Consider the following 23,222-nt stretch of genomic DNA (forward strand, 5'->3'; position numbering starts at 1 on the left):
GGCTTCCGACATAGTTTTGAGTCTATTACTAATCCGAGAAACTTGGTTTCATACGCTCTTTCTATCTCAATTGAGTTTACCATCATTTTAGCTTGGTGTTTGATTGGTCTTGTGCCAAAAACAATTAACTTCGATTTTTTCAGGTTAAGTGACAATTTATTTCTGTCGAACCAGTTTTTTAATTTGTTGAATTCGTTTTCTACGGTTGTCAGGAGCTGTTTCAGATTTATTCCAGAACAGTAGAAAGTTGTATCATCAGCAAATAGGACACATTTAAATTGTTTTGAGACCTTGCAGATATCATTTATATATAAGATGAATAGTTTTGGACCAAGCACTGACCCCTGAGGAACTCCGTGAGTGATTTTCAGTTGATTCGTTTTTTTTATTGTTGAGTTGCACGTACTGATATCTGTTTTCTAAATAACTTTTTATCCATTTATAAGCTACACCTCTAATGCCATATCTTTCTAGTTTTTTCAATAATATACTGTGATCTATTGTGTCAAAAGCTTTTTTTAGATCTAGGAAAACCCCAACAGTAAATTCTTTGTTGTCTATATTAGTGGCTATTGCTTCCGCAAACTCCATAACTGCCATTGAGGTGGTCCGTTTTTCCCTGAAGCCATATTGATTCTCACTTAACAGCGCATGCTTTTGTATAAAGCTATCAAGCCTGCGAGAACATCGTTTTTCTAATATTTTTGAAAATTGTGGTAGTAGTGATATTGGTCTATAATTTGTAAACCGATGTCTTTCTCCACTTTTATAGATTGGAATAACTTTAGCAATTTTCATTTTTGATGGAAAGATACCGGCTTTGAATATGTGCGTGAAAGGTCGCACTACATATTCTATAATCTGCTTTATTATTGTCATATCAATATTAAAGCAATCCGTTCACTTTTTATTTTTAAAAGTTATTATAATATTTGATACTTCTTGTTTTACAGCAGTAAGGAACATCGTGGAGGAGTTTTTTTCTACGTATCTATCTATTTCAATGCAAGTTAAAACTGAACAAGTGCAGTGAAGTCTGTGGTTTCAAGTCCAATTTGACAACAGGACGTTTATGCCAGAGCGGTAATGAAAATGGCAAGTTCCCGTTCCTACTTTGAAATAGATTTTTGCATTTCCTGCCATGAATTGAAGTCAGACAGTCTGTGCGTACATCCTTCCATCCATCTCTGGTCCGTCATTTGGTTGGTCCCTTTGTTTTGTCTGTTGACATATCTGTTGGTAGGTTGCTCCATCTCTCTTTGCATCTATCTCAGAGGTCAGCAACCCAAAATGTTGAAAGAGCCATATAGGACAAAAAACCCCCAAAAACAAATATGTCTGGAGCCGCAAAAAAATAAAAGCCTTCTTTAAAACTTACAATGAAGGAAACACATGCTGTATGTATGTAGGAGACTGGACTGTCTCACAATTGTTTGTTATATACTCCTTTGTTGTGTGTACACAAACGCCCCCATAGAATTTATTTTGTGATTCCCTCGCTTGATTTTCTGTTTTGGTATCTTCTTTTCGCTTTTCTTAGTGTCAGTGAAGTGATCATTAATTTCAGTTTTATGGAGGCTGTCTTTGAACGCCTCTCGAGTCGAACGAGATGAGAGAAGGCACGGAGTCGGACGCAGACGTGTCTGTGCTTGTCGAGACTCCCTACCTAGTGGTTTCCTTTCTGAACTCTGACTGTAAATTTCCCCATTGCGGGACAAATAAAGGATATCTTAAATCTTGCATAAAGCATGCATAAAGTGTACGTTTTTAAAAACGAACACCACAGCTCTCCTTTTTCGGAGCTGCAACATGTATCTATATCTATTTGAGCTATGTTAGCCTACTATCAAAATCTTTTTCCATTTTCAAACATTTTTTATAAAGCTCCAGGGAGCCACTAGATGTCGCTAAAGACCCCCGATCTTTCTGAATCTAGACATTTTAGTGTGGATTAGAGAAGGACACTCAAGAGAATTCTGTTCTTTGGATGATAGACAGTTGAACTCGGCAGGCATTAAAATTCCGTGTTAAGTGTTCTTGTGGGTTAGTCACCAAGCTGGAAAACACAAAGTGGAACAAGTAAGACAGCAACACATGGTCTCCTCAGGAGTCCATGTCGAATTAAAGACTCACAACAAAGACATGAGCTACTAGGCTCCAGAGTGGAAAATTACACCGCACAGCATACAGCACAGATGAGTTGAGAGCTGGGAAGTGCACAACTCACAACCTCAGTGGAATTACTTTTTTTTTCTTTTCCCAACAGCCTCAATTCCATGCTACCCAAATGGAGCCGAACGTGGAGGTTCTGTCAGAGCTTATAAGGAGATGGACGTTTTGCTTCAAAGCGGGTGTCACCAGCAGAAGGGCTATATCTAAACATAGCTTAAGGCCTGAGTCTGAGTGCAGCTTCTGATTTATGCTTCCTTCAGGTGCCTCACAGTCAACGAGGGATTCGATACCATAAACGCATCTGATTTGGAGTTTGACTTAATGCGTGCCTCGGGGATCCGCCGGCACCTCTGCTTATCCTTTGTGACACGTGATCGCTGGATTGAGTGAGTCTGGTCGTGAGGTGGAAGGGTCCCTTTTGCCCCAAATCAGAGATTTTCTTTTACGTGGACATTTGATGGCACAGCGGTTGCACTTTCACGGTGATTTTCTTGACAAACATGACATGGATCCCCAGGTAATTGCAGCACCAGAGGAGGTGTTGAAAAAGTGACAGCTCGATGTAAAGAAATGATTTATACCCTTACAAGCCATCGGATTTTATTCTCACTGATGCATGTCTGAATTTCTGTCAAGTGCCCTCAGAGGCTTCTTGACTTGGATCTCCTTCAATCCTCTCTGACTGTCCCTTAATCTGACTTTCTGTTCATCATCTTTTCAGTCTTCATTTGTCAATTAAGTAAGGCTTTTAGGTAAGGCTTGTAATAGTATTTGTCTTTCCTTTGTTTGTCCATTCATCGGTATGCCTGTCTGTCCATTTGTATATTCATCTATTGATCACGCAGCCAGTAGGTCTGTCCCGCTATCTGTCCGCCCATTGGTCATCCATCCGTGGTTAATAAATACAAGAAAAAAGAAAATGCTTTTTAACAAACAAAAAACTAACTAATACTACATTTTACATTTATCGAAACAACTAAAACTAATTATTGCCCTGCCAATGGCGGGCAACCGGTTCAGGGTGTCCCCCGCCGACTGCCCGAGGACAGCTGGGATAGGCTCCGGCACCCCCCGCGACCCTTGTAAGGATCAAGCGGTTCGGAAAATGGATGGATGGATAAAACTAATTCTTGGGCAAGGTACACCATAAACTAGTTGACAGCCAATTGCAGGGCACACATAGACAAACAACCATTCACACCGAGGGATAATTTAGACTGTTCGATTAACCTGCCATGCATGTTTTTAGAATGTGTAAGGATATTGGAGTACCCGAAGGAAAGCCACACATGCCTGGGGAGAACATGCAAACTCCACACCGAAAGCCCAAAGCCAGAATCGAACCCTATACCTCTGCATTGTGCTGACGTGCTAACCTGTTGATCATCATGCCGTCAATACTACATATACTTTGTATTTTTTTAAAGGTAAAACTAACACGTTACAAACAAAACGAAAACAACACATTTTAGAAAAAAAAATGAAAACTAACAAACTTGCTCTAAAGACGAATTGAAACGAGCTCAATTAAAAAACAGCAACAACAAACTTCAAAACAAAATAAAAGCTAACATTAATGATAAATCCACACCTATTATATCCCTGGTCCATTCACCGAGCTACCTGCTTGTCCATTCATCCATCCGTCTATCCGTTTACCTATTGATGCCGTCTCTCTTTCGGTTAGTCCATCTGTCTGTATGTCTTTCCATTCATCCATCTGTCTTGTCAGTCGGTCTGCTGCTCCATCCATCGATCTACCTATCGGTCCATTTTTCTGCTGATGTATCTGACAAAGATTTGCACCTCTGTCGTTTAAGAAAAGGTGGACCCTAAAAACAGATAGTGTCTACCTGTGAGACGCTAACATAGCGTCTATCTGTTTTTAGGTCCACCTTTCCATCATCCTATCCATCAGTTTGTCTGTCCATCTAATGTAGGCAAGTATGGAAGTGTTCTCGATGAAATAAAATTAACTATGCTTGGAAATCTGGTGGAGATGGATGATAATAAAGTGCCAATCGGCCGTCACCGCCACCAAGTCAGCATTCATTGACTCACCTTAGACGGGAACATAATCTTCTCTGGAAGCTCCCACTATTGTGTCACAGGTATTCAAGTCCACTGCTCGAAACTTAAATGCTCCAAAATCGCTTTTTGTGCCTTTTGGAGAAGATTAATTCAACGCTAACATACAAGCACACACCGTTCTGTGAGTACAATCCCTTGAGGAAAACACTACTATCTATTAAACAGGCAAGGTCCATTGATTTTGCTTTGAGAAGACAGTAACTGTCCTCAGGGGAGGACATTCGTTTACCATAACGTGGCCTGAACATGTCCAAGGTAAAGGGCACTTTTTAAAGAGAATTTCAGTATCCCCCAGTAATTTACCTTATTTGTTTTGCTCATATTTAACATGTGGACTGTGACTGACTGACTACACAAAGAACTCGTTGGAAACAATCGCGCGAAGGGTGACACTGCGAGCGAGAATATCTTAGACAGGGAAACCCTGACACCTGTTGATCGTTCTTGGTATTACACTCATTGAATTAGAAATATACAGTATGCAATTCTCTCAACTTAGTTGTAAAGTATTTGTTTGTTTGTTTGTTTGTTTATTGAACATAAAACATATATACAGTAATAATTTGACAGAAAATAAGGTAGATAAAAAAAGAGTATGTGAGTATGTGAGTTTACATCACTGTTCTGTCCTGCTTGACATGATTGGCTAAAAAATGTTTTATTTCACTTTGATTATAATTTTACTAGATTTGGAAGTATGATTTATGTAATTTTGTTATTCATTGGGTTGTCACTACTTTTACTCTTCATTTAGATTTTTGTAAGATTTACTTACTTTTATTTCTTTGTGGCGGACTGTTTAGCACATGGGTGTCAAACATACAGCCCTCGGGCCGGAACCGGCCCCAAGTAGGTTCGATCAGGCCCGCAGGACCAAGTCAAGTCAAGTCAACAGTATTTATAGCGCACTTTCAAACAGCCATCGCTGCATACAAAGTGCTGTACATGGAGCAATTTAACATGCACAATAAACAGTAAGACAAATGGGTAATAAAGGCGGTAGAAAGCACCAAACAGTAAAACCAAGAACAAATCAAAGTCATGCTGAGTCGAATGCCAAAGAATACAAGTGAGTTTTGAGGAGGGTTTTGAAGATGGGCAGCGAGGAGGCTTGCCGAATGTTCTGTGGGAGGCCATTCCAGAGAGAGGGACCGGCAACGGAAAAGGCTCGATCCCCTCTGAGCCTCAGTTTAGTTCTTGGTACTTCTAATAAAGTCTGGTCCACAGACCTGAGGCGCCGGGCAGGTGCGTAGGGGCGGATGAGCTCAGAGAGGTAAGGTGGCGCGAGATTATTCAGAGATTTGAAAACAAATAAGAGGATCTTGAAAATAACTCTAAAATGAATGGGGAGCCAGTGAAGGGATGCCAGAGTAGGAGTTATGCGCTCCCTCTTACGAGTACCAGTCAAGAGGCGAGCGGCGGCATTCTGGACCAGCTGAAGGCGCTTAATGGAGGACTGGCTGACTCCAAAGTAAAGGGCATTGCAGTAATCGAGCCGGGACCATTTAAAAGTGGGAAAGAAATGCATAAAAGACACGGAATGAATATTTTTAATATAGTGTAATTCATGGATTATCCGGTAGGGGACACACTGTTTTGATCAGAGAAGAAGACAACAGCAGTCTGAAGTATGTCACTGAGACAGACCCAACACAGCAGACGCTATCAAGGACATGTGAATACTTTATTCTTTACACATTTAATAGCACTCTCCTGAGTGTGTAAGATGTCAGCAGGAATTAAATTTTCATTTTAAATGCACATGTGTAAATGCTTTAAAAATGTCTTTCTTTATAAATCTAATTTAATCTTAAAGTGCATCACTATATTTTTCAATACCAATTACTTGTTTAAGCTCTGTGTCTTTGTACAATCAGTGGGATCAGTTGCAATGCATATATGTGAATGATAAAAGTAATTTGCACATGTGTCCACAGGAAATCTAAGGTGTTTCATGAAATGTTTTGTAAAAGATATGTTCATTAAATTTCAACATTTTCCTGATGTTCTTGTGCTTCTTCAGACCAAAACAAAGGAAAGACATGATATGATATTAATGGAATAATGAAAGATACTCAAGCCACAACGTTAGGTACACCTGCACTATTGAAAGAACAATTCAATTATGGCTCGACAAAGACAGTAATGCTTCGATATAGCAAGCCCAAAAAACCTACTAGATTTAATGCATTATAGAGTTGTAGTTATGCTCATTGTAGGAGATACTCGGTATGCTTACACAATTTGACGCCAAGGTCTACCTTGATATGATGAAGATAATTCCAGACCACAGATACAGTATATTGGGCACACCTGCATAATCTTATCAAAAAACATTGAGAAAAAGAATATTAATGTCACATATTGAGCTACAGCGATACTACTTTACAAATGTTTGGGGTCACTTTGAATTTTCCCCAATTCTCGAAAGCAGGGGTCACCAACCTTTGAGAGTGAGAGCTACTTCATGTGTACCGATTGTGTGAAGGGCTACCAAATTGATACGTCGGAAATAACATATTTGTCCAAATTACATTTCATTATATTGGAATGTGCTATTTTTAAGACTCAATGGTTTTAAATTTCAGACTGCGATCATGTTCAAGATGTCATACTGCCAGTGTTTGCATTTTTAAATTATATTTTCTACTTGCAAATCACAATGTCTGAGCACTGGCGAGATACTCATGTGGTCCTCACCGTTATGTTTTTGTTTAGATTACATTTGGTTTTGTTCCCTCATGTGCCCTTTTTGTCTTCCGCTGATCTCGTCCCTTGTGTTAACCAGTCAGTATAGAAAAAGAGGAAAAAGAGACTGATAAATATTTTTAAATAATTGGGAAAAGTCCTGAAAGAAGAGAAAAAAATCTTCATGAAAGATATGAATTATAGACTGGTTAAATTTCTGTCATACATTTAGAAAAATCACTGTAGGAGCCACATGTTTATTTTTCCCTGCATTTGATGCACATGGCCACAGGTAGCATTTGTAGATGCTTGCTCGTCCTTCTAAGCACGGGTGTAGAGGATTCGGAATGAGGAGTGGAAATTCATGCGTTTTTGTTTTTTTTTGGGCGGCGGGTTCAAAACCACTCGCACATGCATACGCAACGCTTGTTTGCAGACGGAATCTGGAACACTAACTACTAAGTAACTAGTGCTCCAGCGAGGGTCAGGGTGTCCCGTCCCTGTGTGTTGAGCTGCCCATATGCACCAGATTTTTCCAAAGCTGTCGATCTTGTGCCAGCTGCCCTCAACCACGTCGAGGCCATCGGGTGTGAGGCTTTTCTTGTGGTCGTCTCAAGCCTGCGGCCCTTGGGTCAAACTGGAGGATGGGTCGTGTAGGATGGTCTGGGCGCAGACAAGGAACATGGCCGAACCGGCAGATGCAGCGTTGTGTGACCAAGGAAGATGCTCAGGACTGGCGCGTGCATGTTCTAATAACTTCATTGGAAACTTGCTGGGGCCACCTGATGGGGTTCTGAGAGCCCTGCTATCGAAGCCATCGATTCCTGTGGCCACAGTGTCGTTCAGGGGCCCTGTTTCTGAGCCATAAAGCAGGATGGAGAGTATGGCGGAGTTGTAAATCCGGAGCTTTGTCTTGCGTGAGATGGTCTGACGCCGCCAAAGAGGTTTCCGGAGAGACTGTAGAGCGGATGCCGCCAGGGCTCGTCTGCGAATACTCTCTGGTTTTAGGTGCCCATTATCTGTCACCATGGACCCCAGACACACAAAGTCTTTGACAGGCTCTACAATGTTACAAACAATACGAATGGGTGGATGGATTTGGTCCATCACCGATGTGCATGAACTTGGTTTTAGTCCAGCTCACTCGGAGGCCGAGCTGTGCCGCCTCCTCACTGTAAATGCCCAGAGCGTCTCTCAGCTGGCTGTGGGTTGTACTGAGCAGGACGGTGTCATCAGCGTACTCCTGGTCAGTCAGATGGTAGTTGCCAAAGGACATTCTGAGGACGCACTGGCAGACCCTGGAATCTGGAACAATATACCGGTAATCTTAATATCAGCATCACAACTGAAGTGGTTTGAATCACTGAAGTCATTTTTTGTTTGCAAATATTTTCATCAAATGGGAACAACACTACAAAGAGGACAGCGGCATGGACAAATCTTCACGCATGCTCAGCATCTGCAGGAGCCAAGGATCGTCGATATAAGTCCCCCAAAAAACAAAATAAACGGATTAAAAGAAAAAATTAAGACATTTAGAACACGATCTAAAACATATGTAAAATACAAACTATAAATGGGATGAATAAATCCATACACCCGACGCGCTATCCTCACAAGGGTCACGGGGGTGCCGGAGCCTATTCCAGCCGTCTTCCAGCAGTAGGCAGGGGACACATAGACGAAAACCATCCGTGCTCACACTCACACTGAAGGAGAATTTTGAGTGTTGAATCAGCCTGCCACGCATGTTTTTGGAATGTGGGAGGAAACCGGAGTACCCGGAGAAAACCCACGCAGGCCCGGGGAGAACATGCAAACTCCCCACAGGGAGGCCGGAGCTGGTATTGAACCCGGTACCTCTGCACTGTGAGGTCGACGCGCGAACCACTGGTTCACCAGGCCGCGGGGATAAGTAAATATGAGAGTTATATGAACACCTTTCAATGGAACTGCTGATCACTGATAAACATCAATGACTGATGAATTGGTCTCAATCATTTTTCGTCTGTGTCAGGAGACGGCCTACCAAAGTTGCAGCTTTGAAGGCAAAACCTACTAAAAAAGGTCCACACTCACGTCTGGAAAAGAACTTTGCAGACTTTATTTACCTACCTCGCCCGATTTCCTCGTTTATAAAAAACCTTATTGAGAATACACTTTGCATGTGTGCTGAAGTCATTTTTGTTTTTAGCTGACAGATAGGCAGAAAGTGAGGCCAGCTGCAAATCAAAACTGCACGATGGTTCTCTGACGATTTACTTTAGCTAAGTCCCAAATGGTTCCCAATGTGAAACACGAAGAGCAAAAATGTGCAAATTGTCCCGCTCTCAAAAAGGGGTTTGCAATCATGCATTGATGCCACAAGATAGCAGCAAAATACTTAAAACTGAGAGGCCCATAAACATCAGCACCATGCATGTATACAATCATGAACCCATGTTTCAAAAACGGCTGTATTCAGAACGTTAATTATTCAACACAAACCAACTACCTTCACACCAGGCTCATCAACTGTTTAATTAAGAAGGCATGGTAGAACAATCTTAGGGGAAATTACACATGGACAAATAAACGTCAGCAGTAGCCCGTTGCACGGACTGTCTGAAATTATTAATGTTCCGACTCTGTCCATTTTAATCTTGGTGACTGTTCCTGGTCTGTCCATTTTTTTTTCGTTCTTATTCCTGGACTCCCCATTTGGATCTGCCTTTGTGTTCTATCCATTCCTTTCACTTTTTTTCATTTGTTAGAGTTCCGTCTATTTGAATCTTTGTTCTTGTTCCTGGATTTCCATTTGGATTGTTACTCCTTTTCCTGTTCCTGCACCATCCAATTGAATATTTTTTTGTGTTCCATCCATTTGGACATTACAGTACTTCCTATTCATAATTGAAACTTTGTTCTGTGTCAGTCCATTAGGTCTTTGCTCCTGTTCGCGGACTATCCATTTAAATTTTCGTTTCCGTTTTGGATCTTTTTTTCTTTTTCTCCTTTGGTTCATGTCATTGGATATTTGTTCCGGTTTAAATCATTTTGGATATATATTTTTTTCCTGTGTTGTCTCTCCAATTGTATCTTTGTCCCCGTTTGTCCCAGCCATGTGCGTTTTGTTCCTGTTCCTAGTCTGTTTATTTGGATCCATGTTCTTGGTCTGTCAGTTTTGGATTTTTGTTCCTCATCCCGGTGCGTCTACTTTGATTGCTGTTCCAGTTGATGGACCAGTCAGTTGCATCACCGTTCCTGTCCCTGGATCAGCCATTTGTATCGCTGATTATATTCCATCTGTTTGCATCTTTGATCTTGTTACCGGACCATCTATTTGTGTCTTTATTCCTTATTCTTCAGGTCTGTTTGGATCTTTCAACCGGTTTCCATGGTTATTTCTTTTCCTAGATCCATTTTGAATATTATATTTGAATATTATACCCGTCCATTTTCATCTTTGTTCACAGTCTTGTTCCTGAACTGTTCATTAGGTCTCTGTTCCTGTTCCTGCATACTGTCATAGATGAAGGAAGGATGTTTACTTTACTGTTGCTGTCATGAAATGACGCTTATCCCCAACAAAATAGCAACTACCCGGTAGTCGTTCCATCAAATGCGTCCTGCCTGCCTGCAAGCTGACCGTCTTAGCGTCCCGCTTGATGTAATGCTAATCACGGCTCCTGTGGGACAAAATCTACTTTGACACACTCTCTCTCCCTCTCTCTTCTCGCCCGTGTCTGTCAGTCCTTAATTCAATTACTGGAGTTGACTCATGTCCTATTTTGCATCCAGATAGATAGCGAGCTGTCTCATTGCGGCATTAACAAACATCATTAACATTAGAAACAGTAACACTACCAGCATTGGTAACATCAATAACCGATAGCATTAGTAATAGTTGTAACATTTTAACATTGTATATTTTATTTTTACAATTACGTCACTTTGTTAATCATTATTCTACGGAGCCCCTAAGGGGACATGGAAGGGAAAAAAAAACTTTGCGAGATCTCGCAAAGTATTCCAAAGTATTGCGAGATCTCGCAAAGCATTCCAAAGTATTGCGAGATCTCGCAATCTTTATTTATTTATTTTTAATGCTCGTTGGCGTGCTTCCGGGTCATCGTACGTGTAACCGAAAACAACAATTATGGAGCGTGTTCAACCGCTTGTGAGTTTAATAGAATTTTACTTTGAAATTGGCTTGAAATACAAAGCCATTAAATCTGTTCTTGATGTTAAGTACGGTTTCCAAATAAGCGAAAGACATTTGAAGGGGAGTGCTGAACCAAAGACGACTATTTCGTCGGAAAACGTTCAATGACTTGGGAGTCCTGGTTGACTTCATTCGCAACCAATTGCAGCATTCCGGACAACTACACGGTTACAGGTGGATGGATGTACAGTAAGTGCAGAGAATATGGACTTCTTGTCAGGAAAGAGGACGTTCGTCTGGTCCTGAAAGAGTTGGATCCGAGAGGAGTGTCGTTAAGGCAAGCAAGACGTCTGAGACGGCGAAACTACTTCTCCAAAGGGCCAAATTTTATATGTCACATGGACTCCTATGACAAACTGAAACCATTTGGAATTTGTATCAATGGGGCTATTGATGGTTTTTCAAGGAAAATAATGTGGCTCAATGCCTACATAACAAGTAGTGACCCGAAGTTGATTGGAGGTTACTACGTCGAAGTTGTGCACCGTTTGGGGGGTTGTCCTCGAATCGTTCGAGCTGATCTTGGGACTGAAAATGGTCACGTTAAAGGCTTCCAAAGATTGAGAGACAAAATAAGATCGAAGAAAAAGGGTGTACTGGGTGGATCTCCTAGTGTGCTCCAAAACCATGATGAGAGAATGGCAAGACTTAAAAATGTTTCTGCTGAAAAGACTCACAATTTTGAGATTGATGTTTGTAAGAATTTGTCAATGTGAATAAAATGTGTTCCAAATCATTCTTAACAGTTTTTTTAAACACAAGAAACCACCTGCTGACGAAAGTGAGGAGTGACAATTACGTAGTCATCATTTACAGGCAGGTGAAAATTCAATTGGGATGATGTACAATTATGCAGGAATACTCTTCAGCATCCACGTTGGTTAAGTATTTGTGGATAAAGTCAGCAACCAAGAAAGAATGTTTATTTACACCAATAATGCTGAAAGTTTTTTATCCCGTGACGGCTGTAGGTCTGGGGACAACTACAGCTCTTCGGCTTTCCAACGTGACCACTTGCGTCCAAATCTGATGATTTCTTTGGGAAAGAGAGGCCTCTGAAATGTTGCAAGATGACCTGGGTCCCGACAAGTTGATGTGAACATGTTGACATTTTCGGCCGTTTTGAAAAGATTCCTAAAACCTGAAGGTTTGGTATCCCGTGAGGGCTGTAGGTCTGGGGACAACTACAGCTCTTCGGCTTTCCAACGTGACCACTTGCGTCCAAATCTGATGATTTTTTGGGGAATAAGAGGCCTTACCACTTGTTTGACTATGTGTGTGTATGTGAGTGCAAATTACGTACATGTGTGCAATTGTCACAAAAACATCACGCCGCAGCTGGTGTTGATGGCTCCGTTCACTGTTCACCCTTGCTCACTGTTTAGTCTTAACACTTATCTCGTCCCAACCACGTCCTCGGAAAGGTGGTTGCGTCCCTAAACTTCCACACAGCGCACCAAGCATTCTTGATGATAAAAGTGAGTATATAATGGATAAAATGTGAGCACATAATAAAGAATGTATCTTTATTAAAAGCAGAAGCGTTCTTCATTGCAGGCATAGTCAATTAATGATTGCAAGCATAAGCGTTCTTCTTTGCAAGCATAATCAATTTATCATGTCAGGCATAAGCGAATGTATGATGACTAAAAATAATCAATCCAACATTCCCCCCTGTTCATCCTACATTTGCGCACATCACCACACTGAACCTTCCCGACGGACTATATTCAGTGGAGGCGCGCACATGCAACATAGGTAGACCCAGGGGTTGAAGAGAAAGAGGTTACCACCAGATCAAAAATCCAACTGAAAAAGAACCCAGGAAAAGATGGTAAACATTGACCACAACATCCCGATCTCTAAATGAAAACAAGTCACCATAAGCCGAGTTGTTTTCCACATCAGAATCACTGCCATCCAAAAGTAACAGCAGAGGGTACATTCCATTCGATTCAGCCACAACCGTAGCGATAAATTGGATAAGCAGAGCTTTTGATATAGGGACCGCAGCAATTCCACACAATGTCGAGATAGCTGAGAGAAAAGAATTTGAAAGATTAAGACATAACACACCAATATGTTACGTGACAAAGGTCGTACTCCACAACTCCGATGACAAGGGCGCGGTCACGCCGGAGCGATCCGCTTCAGTGTTGCGGGGCCCTCGGGGCCTGGTTGAACAGCACCGCTCACCACATACCGCACACGCTCGATTGGCCTCAGCCAAGAGCACATTGACCGCTATGCAGTCCCGGAACACCGTCAGAGAGATGACTGTCAATTGCTGTTTTACTTCCAATCGCCAAAAAGGCTTCCACAGTATAATTTGCAAGCTTCCGGACACTGTAGTGGAGGTAGCAGATCCCGTCAGCACGTTGATAAAAATGGACCCCAATCGTGCAGCGACCTGGTTAACCAATTTATACTCATCCGGTACGCCACGAGGGACCCCGATTACACCAAGGTAGGGGGAATCTCAACTATCCTCTCCTGTGGACGAAAAACAGTCATTGGGGAAAGCAGTGACACCAATGCGCAAACACCAGTCACGACCCTTAAAGCAGAGCTCTTTCAGGATTTTTCGCAAAGAAAAAGAAAAAACTCCCGGCCGCGATAATCATCATTTGCCTTCAAAATCAGTAGAAGTACACTACTGCATTACATTGTATCCGCATTAACATCAAATAAAAATAAAATAACAAAAGAAAGAAATATAGTTCAACTTTCAGCAGAGAATAACTATATTACTGTCGGGTTGTTTTCTTTTTTCCTTTTACCAACAAAGAAAAGATCCTAAACGCATAAAATCACCTAAGAAATGTATTTAAAATCCATATCTGAACCATTATGACCAAATTAATGCACCATTTGAACTAGAAATAAATCAATAAACGGTAATCAATTCAATTTCAGCCGAGCACCATCAACAGAGGAGCACAATACACGAATCACTTCAACCTCCAAAACAAACCCGAATAAAACAAGTTGTGCTCTTTTTTATCACCCTTGTCAATTTTTCATAATGAGATCGACGAGATTGATTATAAATAAAATACTTTTGCCGCCAAAACAAAAATGTATACAACAATTTGTGCCGAAATGTGTTTTTTCATCTCTCTTCCCAAGATCATCTAGATCACAGGTGTCAAAGTCGAAACCCCACGTACTTATGTGGCCCGTGAAAGCAATTGACGCGCATCAACTTTCATAAACCCTGCTAAAATCTGTACGGAAATGCCAAGATTCTATATGAATAATGTCGAGATTTTGTGATAGTTTTGTTACCCGTTAAACACTCAACCAAACAATAATCGAACAAAATATGACTGGCTTCAGAATTGGCAATTCATTCATATGTTGTTGTTAGTAAATAATTTCATCATTGTATTTCTGATATTCACTCCGTGTGCATCACTTTGTATACAGCGATGGTTGATTCAAGTTGCTCTATAAACACAGTTGAGTTGAGTTGTACAATTAACAAAATATAACCGTTTAATCAAATTTCACCGTCGTACCGGCCCACCGAAGGAAGGTGTAACCCCAAAGCGGCCCGTGACAAAGATGAGTTTGACATCCCTGGTCTACATCTATTCGCAAAATGTAGGTTATTATTTAAAAAAATACATCCCCTTTCACGTGTGCTAAAGGACAGCACAAATACCATATATAAAGGAGAACAGTCGACCATGTGTTAGTGTGATCATATAACAGGAAATGACATGCCACCACTGATATTCTAGCATGTCGACAGAAACACACCCTAAATGAGTGCAAAGGTGTCTCGAAACTTCTTCCGCCGGTCGTTTGATGTTCCCAGTAACTAAAATACTGTGCCCATCGCGTCACCGGACTTCGCTCACCTTCCCCAGTGGACGTTTCTATCGAGATGACCTTTTTACAACGTCCGTCAATCGGTGTGGTCAGCAACACTTCAAAGAAGCACAATGTTTCTTTTTCATGTTTCGAATCAGAGGCAGGTCTGCTGGAACCTGCTGTGAAAAAGCACAATCGTCCTACGGCAATCTCAATTCATTGTTTTCCTAAACGTTCTCACAGATTGTCAACCGAACCAGCTTCATTTCCTAGTTCACAATTTGGTAGAAAATATGAGTCATTTATAGGGTCTCCCAAACAATATTTCAAACAAAGAAGAAAACACCGTTCTCGTAATATTAAATATATAAGTCAATTCACTTTCAATTCAATGTCTTTAATTGAATTTTAACCATATACTTTCAGACTTGCTACCAATCCTGCAGATTGTGGACGGCAGGAGCAATAGTGTCTCAAGTAATATTTGTGAAACATGCATTCTATTTGATCAATTTTTGACCCATTTTGGAAAAGCCTCAACCAAACCCAGGCAATATGGCATCCCCTCATTAATTTAACGAAACCCATGTGCATTATCTGAAAAGGAAATGTAGCTCGAAATGTACCGTATTACAACATTGGTTAAAACCATAGGTTGTATCATGTTTCCGAACCAGAGACGCCATTCCCCCTGCCAACGCGTGAGATAATCCATGCCGCAAAAAAGAATTTTGGGCTCACTGCCAGTGCTGACATAAACCTTATCTTGCAACATAGCTCTGCTGTTTTTTCGCCACATTCTTCAACAACCGATTGGAATTTATTGCCGCATATTCAACAGAAGTGAACCGAACCCAAAACGTTATCGTGTTGCTGATAGTCAGCAAGTCCCCCCTCTCAAAAAATAAATCGCCGCCGCGTGAGCCGCGGAAATATCACAACTTGATACAATAACGAACAGCATTCGTCACACTGAATTATCAACGCTTCGCGTGCTATACAGAAAGTAAAAAGAAATTTTCCATTTCTCCGTCAAAAAGATCTTCAAGCATTAGAAAGAAAAGCCAAATGAGCTCCCGCTGCGGGCATCACACGTCAAATCTCGAGTCGCCTGACAGTATGGACCCTGACGACTTGGACATCAAGATGGCCGTTGGCCACCATGCTGACCAGAAAATGTGCGACCCACCTGCCGTGTCCAAAAAGAGGTTCAGAAGCAAACCGCAAAATAACTATACAAATCAGTTTTAAGCCAATCAACTGATAAGATGTCGTAATGTAACGGGGCACCAATTTTGAAAAGCGACGCATAAATATGCTCCCGTATATGCTCAAACAGTACGTGCACAAACCGAAAGTCGCACGAACCTACCTAAATATAGCCCGCAAAACGCGTTTGTTTATATCTAGATTCCTCCCTTCGCCCGTTAAACCGAGATATACACAAAAAACGACCCGGTACTATATTAAGCAATTCATTCAACCATCCATTCTCCGATCCGCCTTTCCCTCACGAGGTTGGCGTGGGTGGGTGGAGCTTATTCCAGCCATCTCCGGGCAGTAGGAGGGGACACCCTGAACCGGTCGCCAACCAATTACAGGGCACACAGACACAAGCACAACCACCCGAGCCCATGCTCACACCTAGGGACAATTTAGAGTTCCCAATCAGCCCGCCATGCATGTTATAGCAATATTAATATTAAACAAATCAACACACACACAAAACGGGAGATAAGATGAGACGAGTTTCTTGTACTTCCTCCTACAACCTCTCAAATCACTATTACCTGTTTACATTCCCAACAAACAAACAAACACCCATCAGGAAGCGATAAAGTAGCAGGGTTAAGCACTGTGCATTTTTCCAATGTTAAATGGGATCGACATGACAACATAGCCATGCAAAATAAATGCCAAGCAGGCGACGAAAAACGTCATGCTAGTGTGCGACAGCTCATCCCTTTTTTTTTTTTTCCTAGCACTCTTCCAGCATGCAGAGCTAAGCACCATACACTGCTCAAGGCTGCCAAGTGGCTTATCTATGCCGCAACTGTCTTCGGTGAACACCACCTAGGGTGTGTGATTTTCCAAAATGCCACTGCTGACCTTAAAACGTGCAGTCATTCTAAGTTAACGACGCCAATTTAAAAATACCCACACGTGACCCTGGAACATAAACATTGATCAAGCTGGAAGATGTTGCTCTTGTGACGAACGAAATTAGAAATCCAGCTCGTGTATGCACAAACGAGACATGTCTTAAAATCTGACGTTTTTTTCTATGACTCAAACCAACAAGAATTTGTATGTTCGACGATAGCTTCAACTCTAGCCATTAAATTTCATAATGAGGGAAGACACAACACAATCCAAGGATAGCAAAGCTGTAACTGAATTTACAACATTTCACGACACAAGACCATCATTTCTCCCACATCGGGAGCCGTGATGGCTCTTCTCATGTTTCAAGAGAAATGTGCATCTTATGAACGTAATCCAAAAAACAGTGGAACATAATCGGAACATTCTGGCAATTAGCAGCATAACAGAAGCAGTTATAAGATAATTGAAAGCCACAGACAGATAACAGTTACAAATCCTCCAAATCAAGGCCCTCACTGTATACTTACACATTCTACCTCCTCCCAGAAACTTAACAACGTCCCACATACGTCCACTGACGACCACTCAACACAAACAAAAACTTGTGCCTACGACTTACAAACAACTTTCTAAGCATCTCGTGACCTTCCGGCCCTTTTCAACCTAAACACACGGTGACCTCCTCATTCGTAGCATCACCGTGTCAAACCTCACCTGCCTGTTCCTTTCTTTATCCTCAACTTCCATCATCACCTTACGTCTCACCATCAACATTTTCACTCGCCTTTCACCCACTATAAGTATCCAAAACTCTCCGTGTCTCCACACCCATACTCAACCATTTTCTTTCTTTACCTGATTTACACATACTTCATGTAGCGCCGGTTGAAATAATGAAGCTCAAGTGGCGTTAGGAATTATAATAAAAACAGTTACAATTACGAGTAATTATAATAGATGCCATACAAACCTTCTACACTGCAAAAGCCAGAAAATAAAACAAACAAGACTCCATGAGTCGCTCCAAGAGTCACGCTTATCTACACACACACACACACGCAAAGACTAATCCAACACATATTCGCAGACCCAACTCTACAGACAAACCAAAATATTCACCTCGCTACCACTCACGACCAAGTTAAGCATCTACAAACTTTTGTCGCCTGCTAGAACACTTCACTACATCCAAATATCGATATACAACATCAATTTACCGTCAAACAAGCCGCTATCACTTTCCGTGTTCCTTCAAAATGAAACTTCCTTCCATCAAGAAGCCAACAAGGAAAGTTGCTATCTCTTGCTGAGAAGCAGGAATGTCTCGTCATGCACTTACAAATTTACTCTTGGGACAGTCACGGGAAATGTGGCCTTCTGCCCCACAACACCAACAAATAAGAATTATTACTCATTAAAAAATAATGGTGGAAAAGGAGATGTCGAAGTTGGAAGGGATGAATACAATGATGGTGTAACAGGATTTGTGGATGTCATCCCAAGCTCACTTTCTCTATCCACTTTCTGTTTTACTCCTGTCCGTAAACCTACCGGTCCCAACTCATCGTCCTCTCTCCTGTGAAACGTAACGTTTCCATCGCTCTTGCCATGGTTAAATTCCATCTCACTGACGCGTTCCCTTCTTTCAACTTTCTCTATTCCCTTTTCCTCATTCACTTTCTGCTTCTTTTCAGCCAAGAACATCCAGAACTCAATGTCTTCGAACCCATCCATATCCATTTTTTCTCTGTCATTTTCGCACATAGTTCTAATATTATCCCGCAGGTGCAGTAATGTTTGTGTGTTCAGCCGGTCAGCAAAATTATACATTTTTTATCCACAAATTTAGATGTTTTATCTTAGAAGGGCATTGGCTCTCTACGAATTTCCAGTCCGTACATGTTAACTTCATTTATCCATTTGGTATCCCCCATTTCGCAAATTTGAGAGCCAGCGGTTTACCTAGGGTAACTAGGCTGACTTTTCCCTTGAACAGGGTGGCAATTTCTCCGACTGAGGTCATTTCCAACCTTCTACCACCAAGGTGGCAGGAAATTCTTGCATCTGCTTCCTCAGACAGTTGCCACAACAAATGTCCTGTTCAGATGAGGTAGCGAACCTCCACTCACACAGTTACGCAGTCATTCATTTATCCATCCATCCATTTTCCGAACCGCTTGATCCTCACTAGGGTCGCGGGGGGTGCCGGAGCCTACCCCAGCCGTCTCCGGGCAGTAGGCGGGGGACACCCTGAATCGGTTGCCAGCCAATCGCAGGGCACACATGGACGAACAACCGTCCGCGCTCACACTCACACCTAGGGACAATTTAGAGCGTCCAATCAGCCTGCCGCGCATGTTTTTGGAATGTGGGAGGAAACCGGAGCACCCGGAGAAAACCCACGCAGGCCCGGGGAGAGCATGCAAACTCCACACAGGGAGGCCGGAGCTGGAATCGAACCCGGTACCTCCGCACTGTGAAGCCGACGTGCTAACCGCTGGACTACCGGGCCGCCTGTCATTCATTTATGCGCATTTAATTAGCTTTTATCCGACTACCTTCACCCGAGGTAACGCACTATATACACATTATTTACACACGGAGTTTAAGCACGTGCAGGACACCGTCGCCCTCACCGGTTTATGAGACTTGCCGGTCTATATGCCTGATAGGGACTAGTATGGCTCAGGGCTTTGCGGCTTAAAAAGACCACGTCTTTTTTTGCCGGCGCGCAAACACTCAATCAACGTTGAAAGAGTCCCTTCTCAACAAACCCCTCTCAGAGAGGGTTTCAATTAAAAACAGGTTTAAAGACTACCCCGACCTCCGCCTTTACAAACCCTAGAGTGTTTAAGCGGAGTTTAAGTACGTACAGGACACCGCCGCCCTACTTACCACCAAGAGTAGTCCTCTCTCCGCTGGATTCGCTTCAACCCTCAGCCCCCAGACGAGGAGCTGAAACCCAGTCCCGGAAAGGGTGTTTTTGCCGTGGCCACGGTCTTCCTGGCCGTCGACTCAGCGTCTGGAGGCGTCAGGTATATCGCCATCCCGGACGAGCCCCCAACAATGTTCATATTATCAAATGAATTGATCATTGATTCATTGTTTAGACAGCTCTTATCATTTAAAATGGTCAAAATCCTTTTCAGCTTCTCAATATTAAATATACCTTTCTGTAGTCCTCCACGAGAGCAGACTGATTATCTTTGTTAACTCAAAATCAGACATGTGCTTTCACTTTGGATTACAATTATCTTTTTTTTATGTTCCAAAGCAAACCGGCAATAATTTGTTTGTGCAAAATGCAAAAGTTATTTACGTTGTCAAATTGAAATATTGTCCTCTTTTTGAATAAAGGGGTGAAAATTAAAACATGTTTTTAAAAATCAGATTCATCAATTCATTGACAGATTGAATAATTGTTAAAATAATCATTCGTTGTCCGAGTTTGTTTCTTTAACTAATCAGATTTCAAATTTGCCTCAACGGGTCACCTGGCAGGCCCACATTGTCAGCATTTTTCAGTCCTCTGCACACATCAAAACATTTTAGAATCAGCAACACTAGTTTGTTTGACAAGTGTGTGCGTGTATATATAATTTTACAAGATAAATTCTGAATTCGAAGGGGTCCAGATTATGTATGGGGTGTTTTTGCATAGAATTGATGGTTTCTACAGTATAATTGCTTCAGGTAAATTTCCAGAATGCCCCATTGAAGGTCCAGCTGCCAAATATACAGAGCTCCAATGTAAACTCCACGATAAATTTCAGCTTTACAGGTGCCACGTCTGATATGCAGACTGCCGCCATCTATCCATCATTCATTGTCTCTTGTGCTTGTCCTCATTAGAGTGGCAAGTGAATTGGAGCCTATCCCAGATAACTTTGATCAAGAGGAAGGGTCACCCTGGACTGGTCGGCAGCATTTCACAGGTCACTTACACACCAAAAACATTCAAAATCATGCATATGGGCAGGGCAATTAAGATTCCTCATTTAACCTACTATACACATTTTTAAATGTGCAAGGACCCAGAAAAACTACATTTATAATCACAGCACTTTTTTTCCCACCATTTTCCCCCCCCAAGTCAGTGATGCACCTTATGGGTCACGGGCACTATTTATTTCTTTATTTTGTAGGTCACCACTCAGGCAATTCTCGACTTGTACCTGTATGTCTCAGTGGTACTGCATGGGCTGGATAGAGCTGAGCCTTCACCCTGGCTGCCAGTTCGCAACCTGTCGGGGCCTCCCGACTCCTGCGTAGAATGACCCAGAGCAGGTCCCTGCGCCAGTTCTCCATAGGGTAGCAGACGAGGGCCACCCATGCCAGGCTGCGTGGTGTCAGCGAGATCAGGACTCGGGGGAGTCTGAGCTCGTACCTCCGGTGAGCCCGCATCAATCCCGTACTCAGACTTGACAGACTCCGACATACGCTGTCCTGCCATGAGGGGAACTGATGAGACGGTTGTTGTCATGGCAGTGGGAATCAAGTGATCTGCTGCCACGGTTACCACAGGCTCAGGGCCAGCACCCCCGCAATCCTGCCTCCTTGTCTCTGTTACTTTCCTGGCCCCGGTGTTCTCCTCAGAGCGAGTGCTATCCGCCTCAGCCAAGGGCCCTCGGCTCTGCAGTCTTCTTTTACACACCCTCACCACCTCGTTCATGTGAAGGAAGCTCGCCGCTGCCAATACATCTTCCAGTGGTGGCGACTTCTCCATCTGCAGCACCCCTTCATAAACAAAGTCAAGGAGCAGGCTGAACGCGGCCGCCGTGACAATATCGCTGTCAAGTGTGACAGAGCTGCTGGAAGCATTTGCGCCAGCGCTGCGGAGTGAATCCGAGTAAAACATGTGGAAAAAAGGCGAACAGGAGGCCAGAACAGCTCGATGAGCCAGGAAACGGGATGAGCCCACCAGGACGGTGCAGTCGCAAAGGAAGCCGCGCTGACGCTGGGAGCGCAGAGCTGACAGCAGCTGCTGGGAATGCTGAGGAAACTCCATAACCTGACCAACGAGGAAGATAAATAAAAGGGCAAGAATATGTGGTGAAAAACTATTAAATGACACATTTTGTGAGGAACACACACCTGACAATTCAGTTATTAGTGTGCGCATTTTTTGTATTTATTACCATTTCCAAGAGGAAATAATTACATTTATATGCAATTTCATTGATCAGTTTTTTTACTTTTGTGCTTAATGTGCATTTTTTCATTTTTTAATGCATGCAGACTTAAGTATTTATACTCCTATTTTGTGTAGTTTTAGTTATTATTGATTCAATATTGAATTGAATTGCAACCTGATGAATAGCAATCAAATTGCATTGCGTGGGGCAATGCATTAAATTAATTATGTTACACTGACATTAATCCTTGTGGTGTGTGTTTGCATTACTAATAGTTTGTCATATTTAACACATTGTTTAATTCATGTTGCAGTGTTTATTATAGTTGATTATATATATATATATATATATATATACTGTATATGTAAACGAACTATGACTTTAGATTGTGTGTGTAAAATAGCGACATCCAGATTCACAATGCAAAACATGCATTGCTCACCGAAACGTTTTTTTTTTCTTGTAAAAATTAATCATGCTTAGATCAAAATAAATTAGAAGTCACTCACAGTTACTCAGTACTTAAATAGATTTTTAATTAAATACTAAGGTATTCTTAAGCAAATAATTATTTGAAGGACTATATTTTTAAGCAAGTACCTGTAATATCAACTACCCACCTCTGACTAATCAACGTAACTAACCCATACCAATAGTAGACTGTTGTGGACAACCCATCTAATTCAACGTTACTAAATGTAACGTAAAACAAATCATTCCAGAGCAACATAAAAAACACAACAAACACAACCTGACAATTCCCGCAACCGCTTGAACTAATCGTTAATATCCTTCAGCTACCGTCTTCCCCAGTTGCCCAAATCTGCCAGGGCGACACCTCATCTTTTAATAGTCTGTTTTAAATTGTAATAAAAAAGACCAAGATGATGATCTTACCCAGGCGTAGTCGTTGTCTTCCACGACAAACCGTAAATCTCAAGCAACTAACACATCCATTCGGAGCCACACAAACCGGAAGAGCGGGTTTAGTGTCACGTGACCAGGGC

At 42.0% G+C, this 23,222-nt stretch overlaps 1 protein-coding gene across 3 annotated transcripts; it reads right to left on the reverse strand.

Annotated features, from left to right (window-relative positions):
• Positions 1 to 5,797: 5,797 nt before the first annotated feature.
• On the reverse strand, positions 5,798 to 23,211 carry LOC147209859 (zinc finger and BTB domain-containing protein 3-like). 3 transcript variants are annotated; one of them, XM_086105895.1, is made up of 5 exons: positions 23,113 to 23,211; positions 21,600 to 22,091; positions 21,256 to 21,526; positions 19,976 to 20,102; positions 5,798 to 8,256 (listed from the first exon to the last, which is right to left on the reverse strand). In XM_086105895.1, the coding sequence occupies exons 2-4, from the start codon at positions 22,086 to 22,088 to the stop codon at positions 20,017 to 20,019; spliced, it is 846 nt and encodes a 281-aa protein (XP_085962021.1). In that variant the 5' UTR covers positions 22,089 to 22,091; positions 23,113 to 23,211; the 3' UTR covers positions 5,798 to 8,256; positions 19,976 to 20,016. The 3 variants fall into 3 exon arrangements, with proteins under 3 accessions (XP_085962021.1, XP_085962022.1, XP_085962020.1); XM_086105896.1 differs by lacking the exon at positions 19,976 to 20,102 and having other exon boundaries at positions 21,256 to 21,521; XM_086105894.1 differs by lacking the exon at positions 19,976 to 20,102.
• Positions 23,212 to 23,222: the final 11 nt, after the last annotated feature.

Source organism: Hippocampus guttulatus, chromosome 2, assembly GCF_054856545.1.
Source record: "Hippocampus guttulatus isolate MCC_2025c chromosome 2, RoL_Hgut_1.0, whole genome shotgun sequence".
NCBI classification, from domain to species: Eukaryota; Metazoa; Chordata; class Actinopteri; order Syngnathiformes; family Syngnathidae; genus Hippocampus; species Hippocampus guttulatus.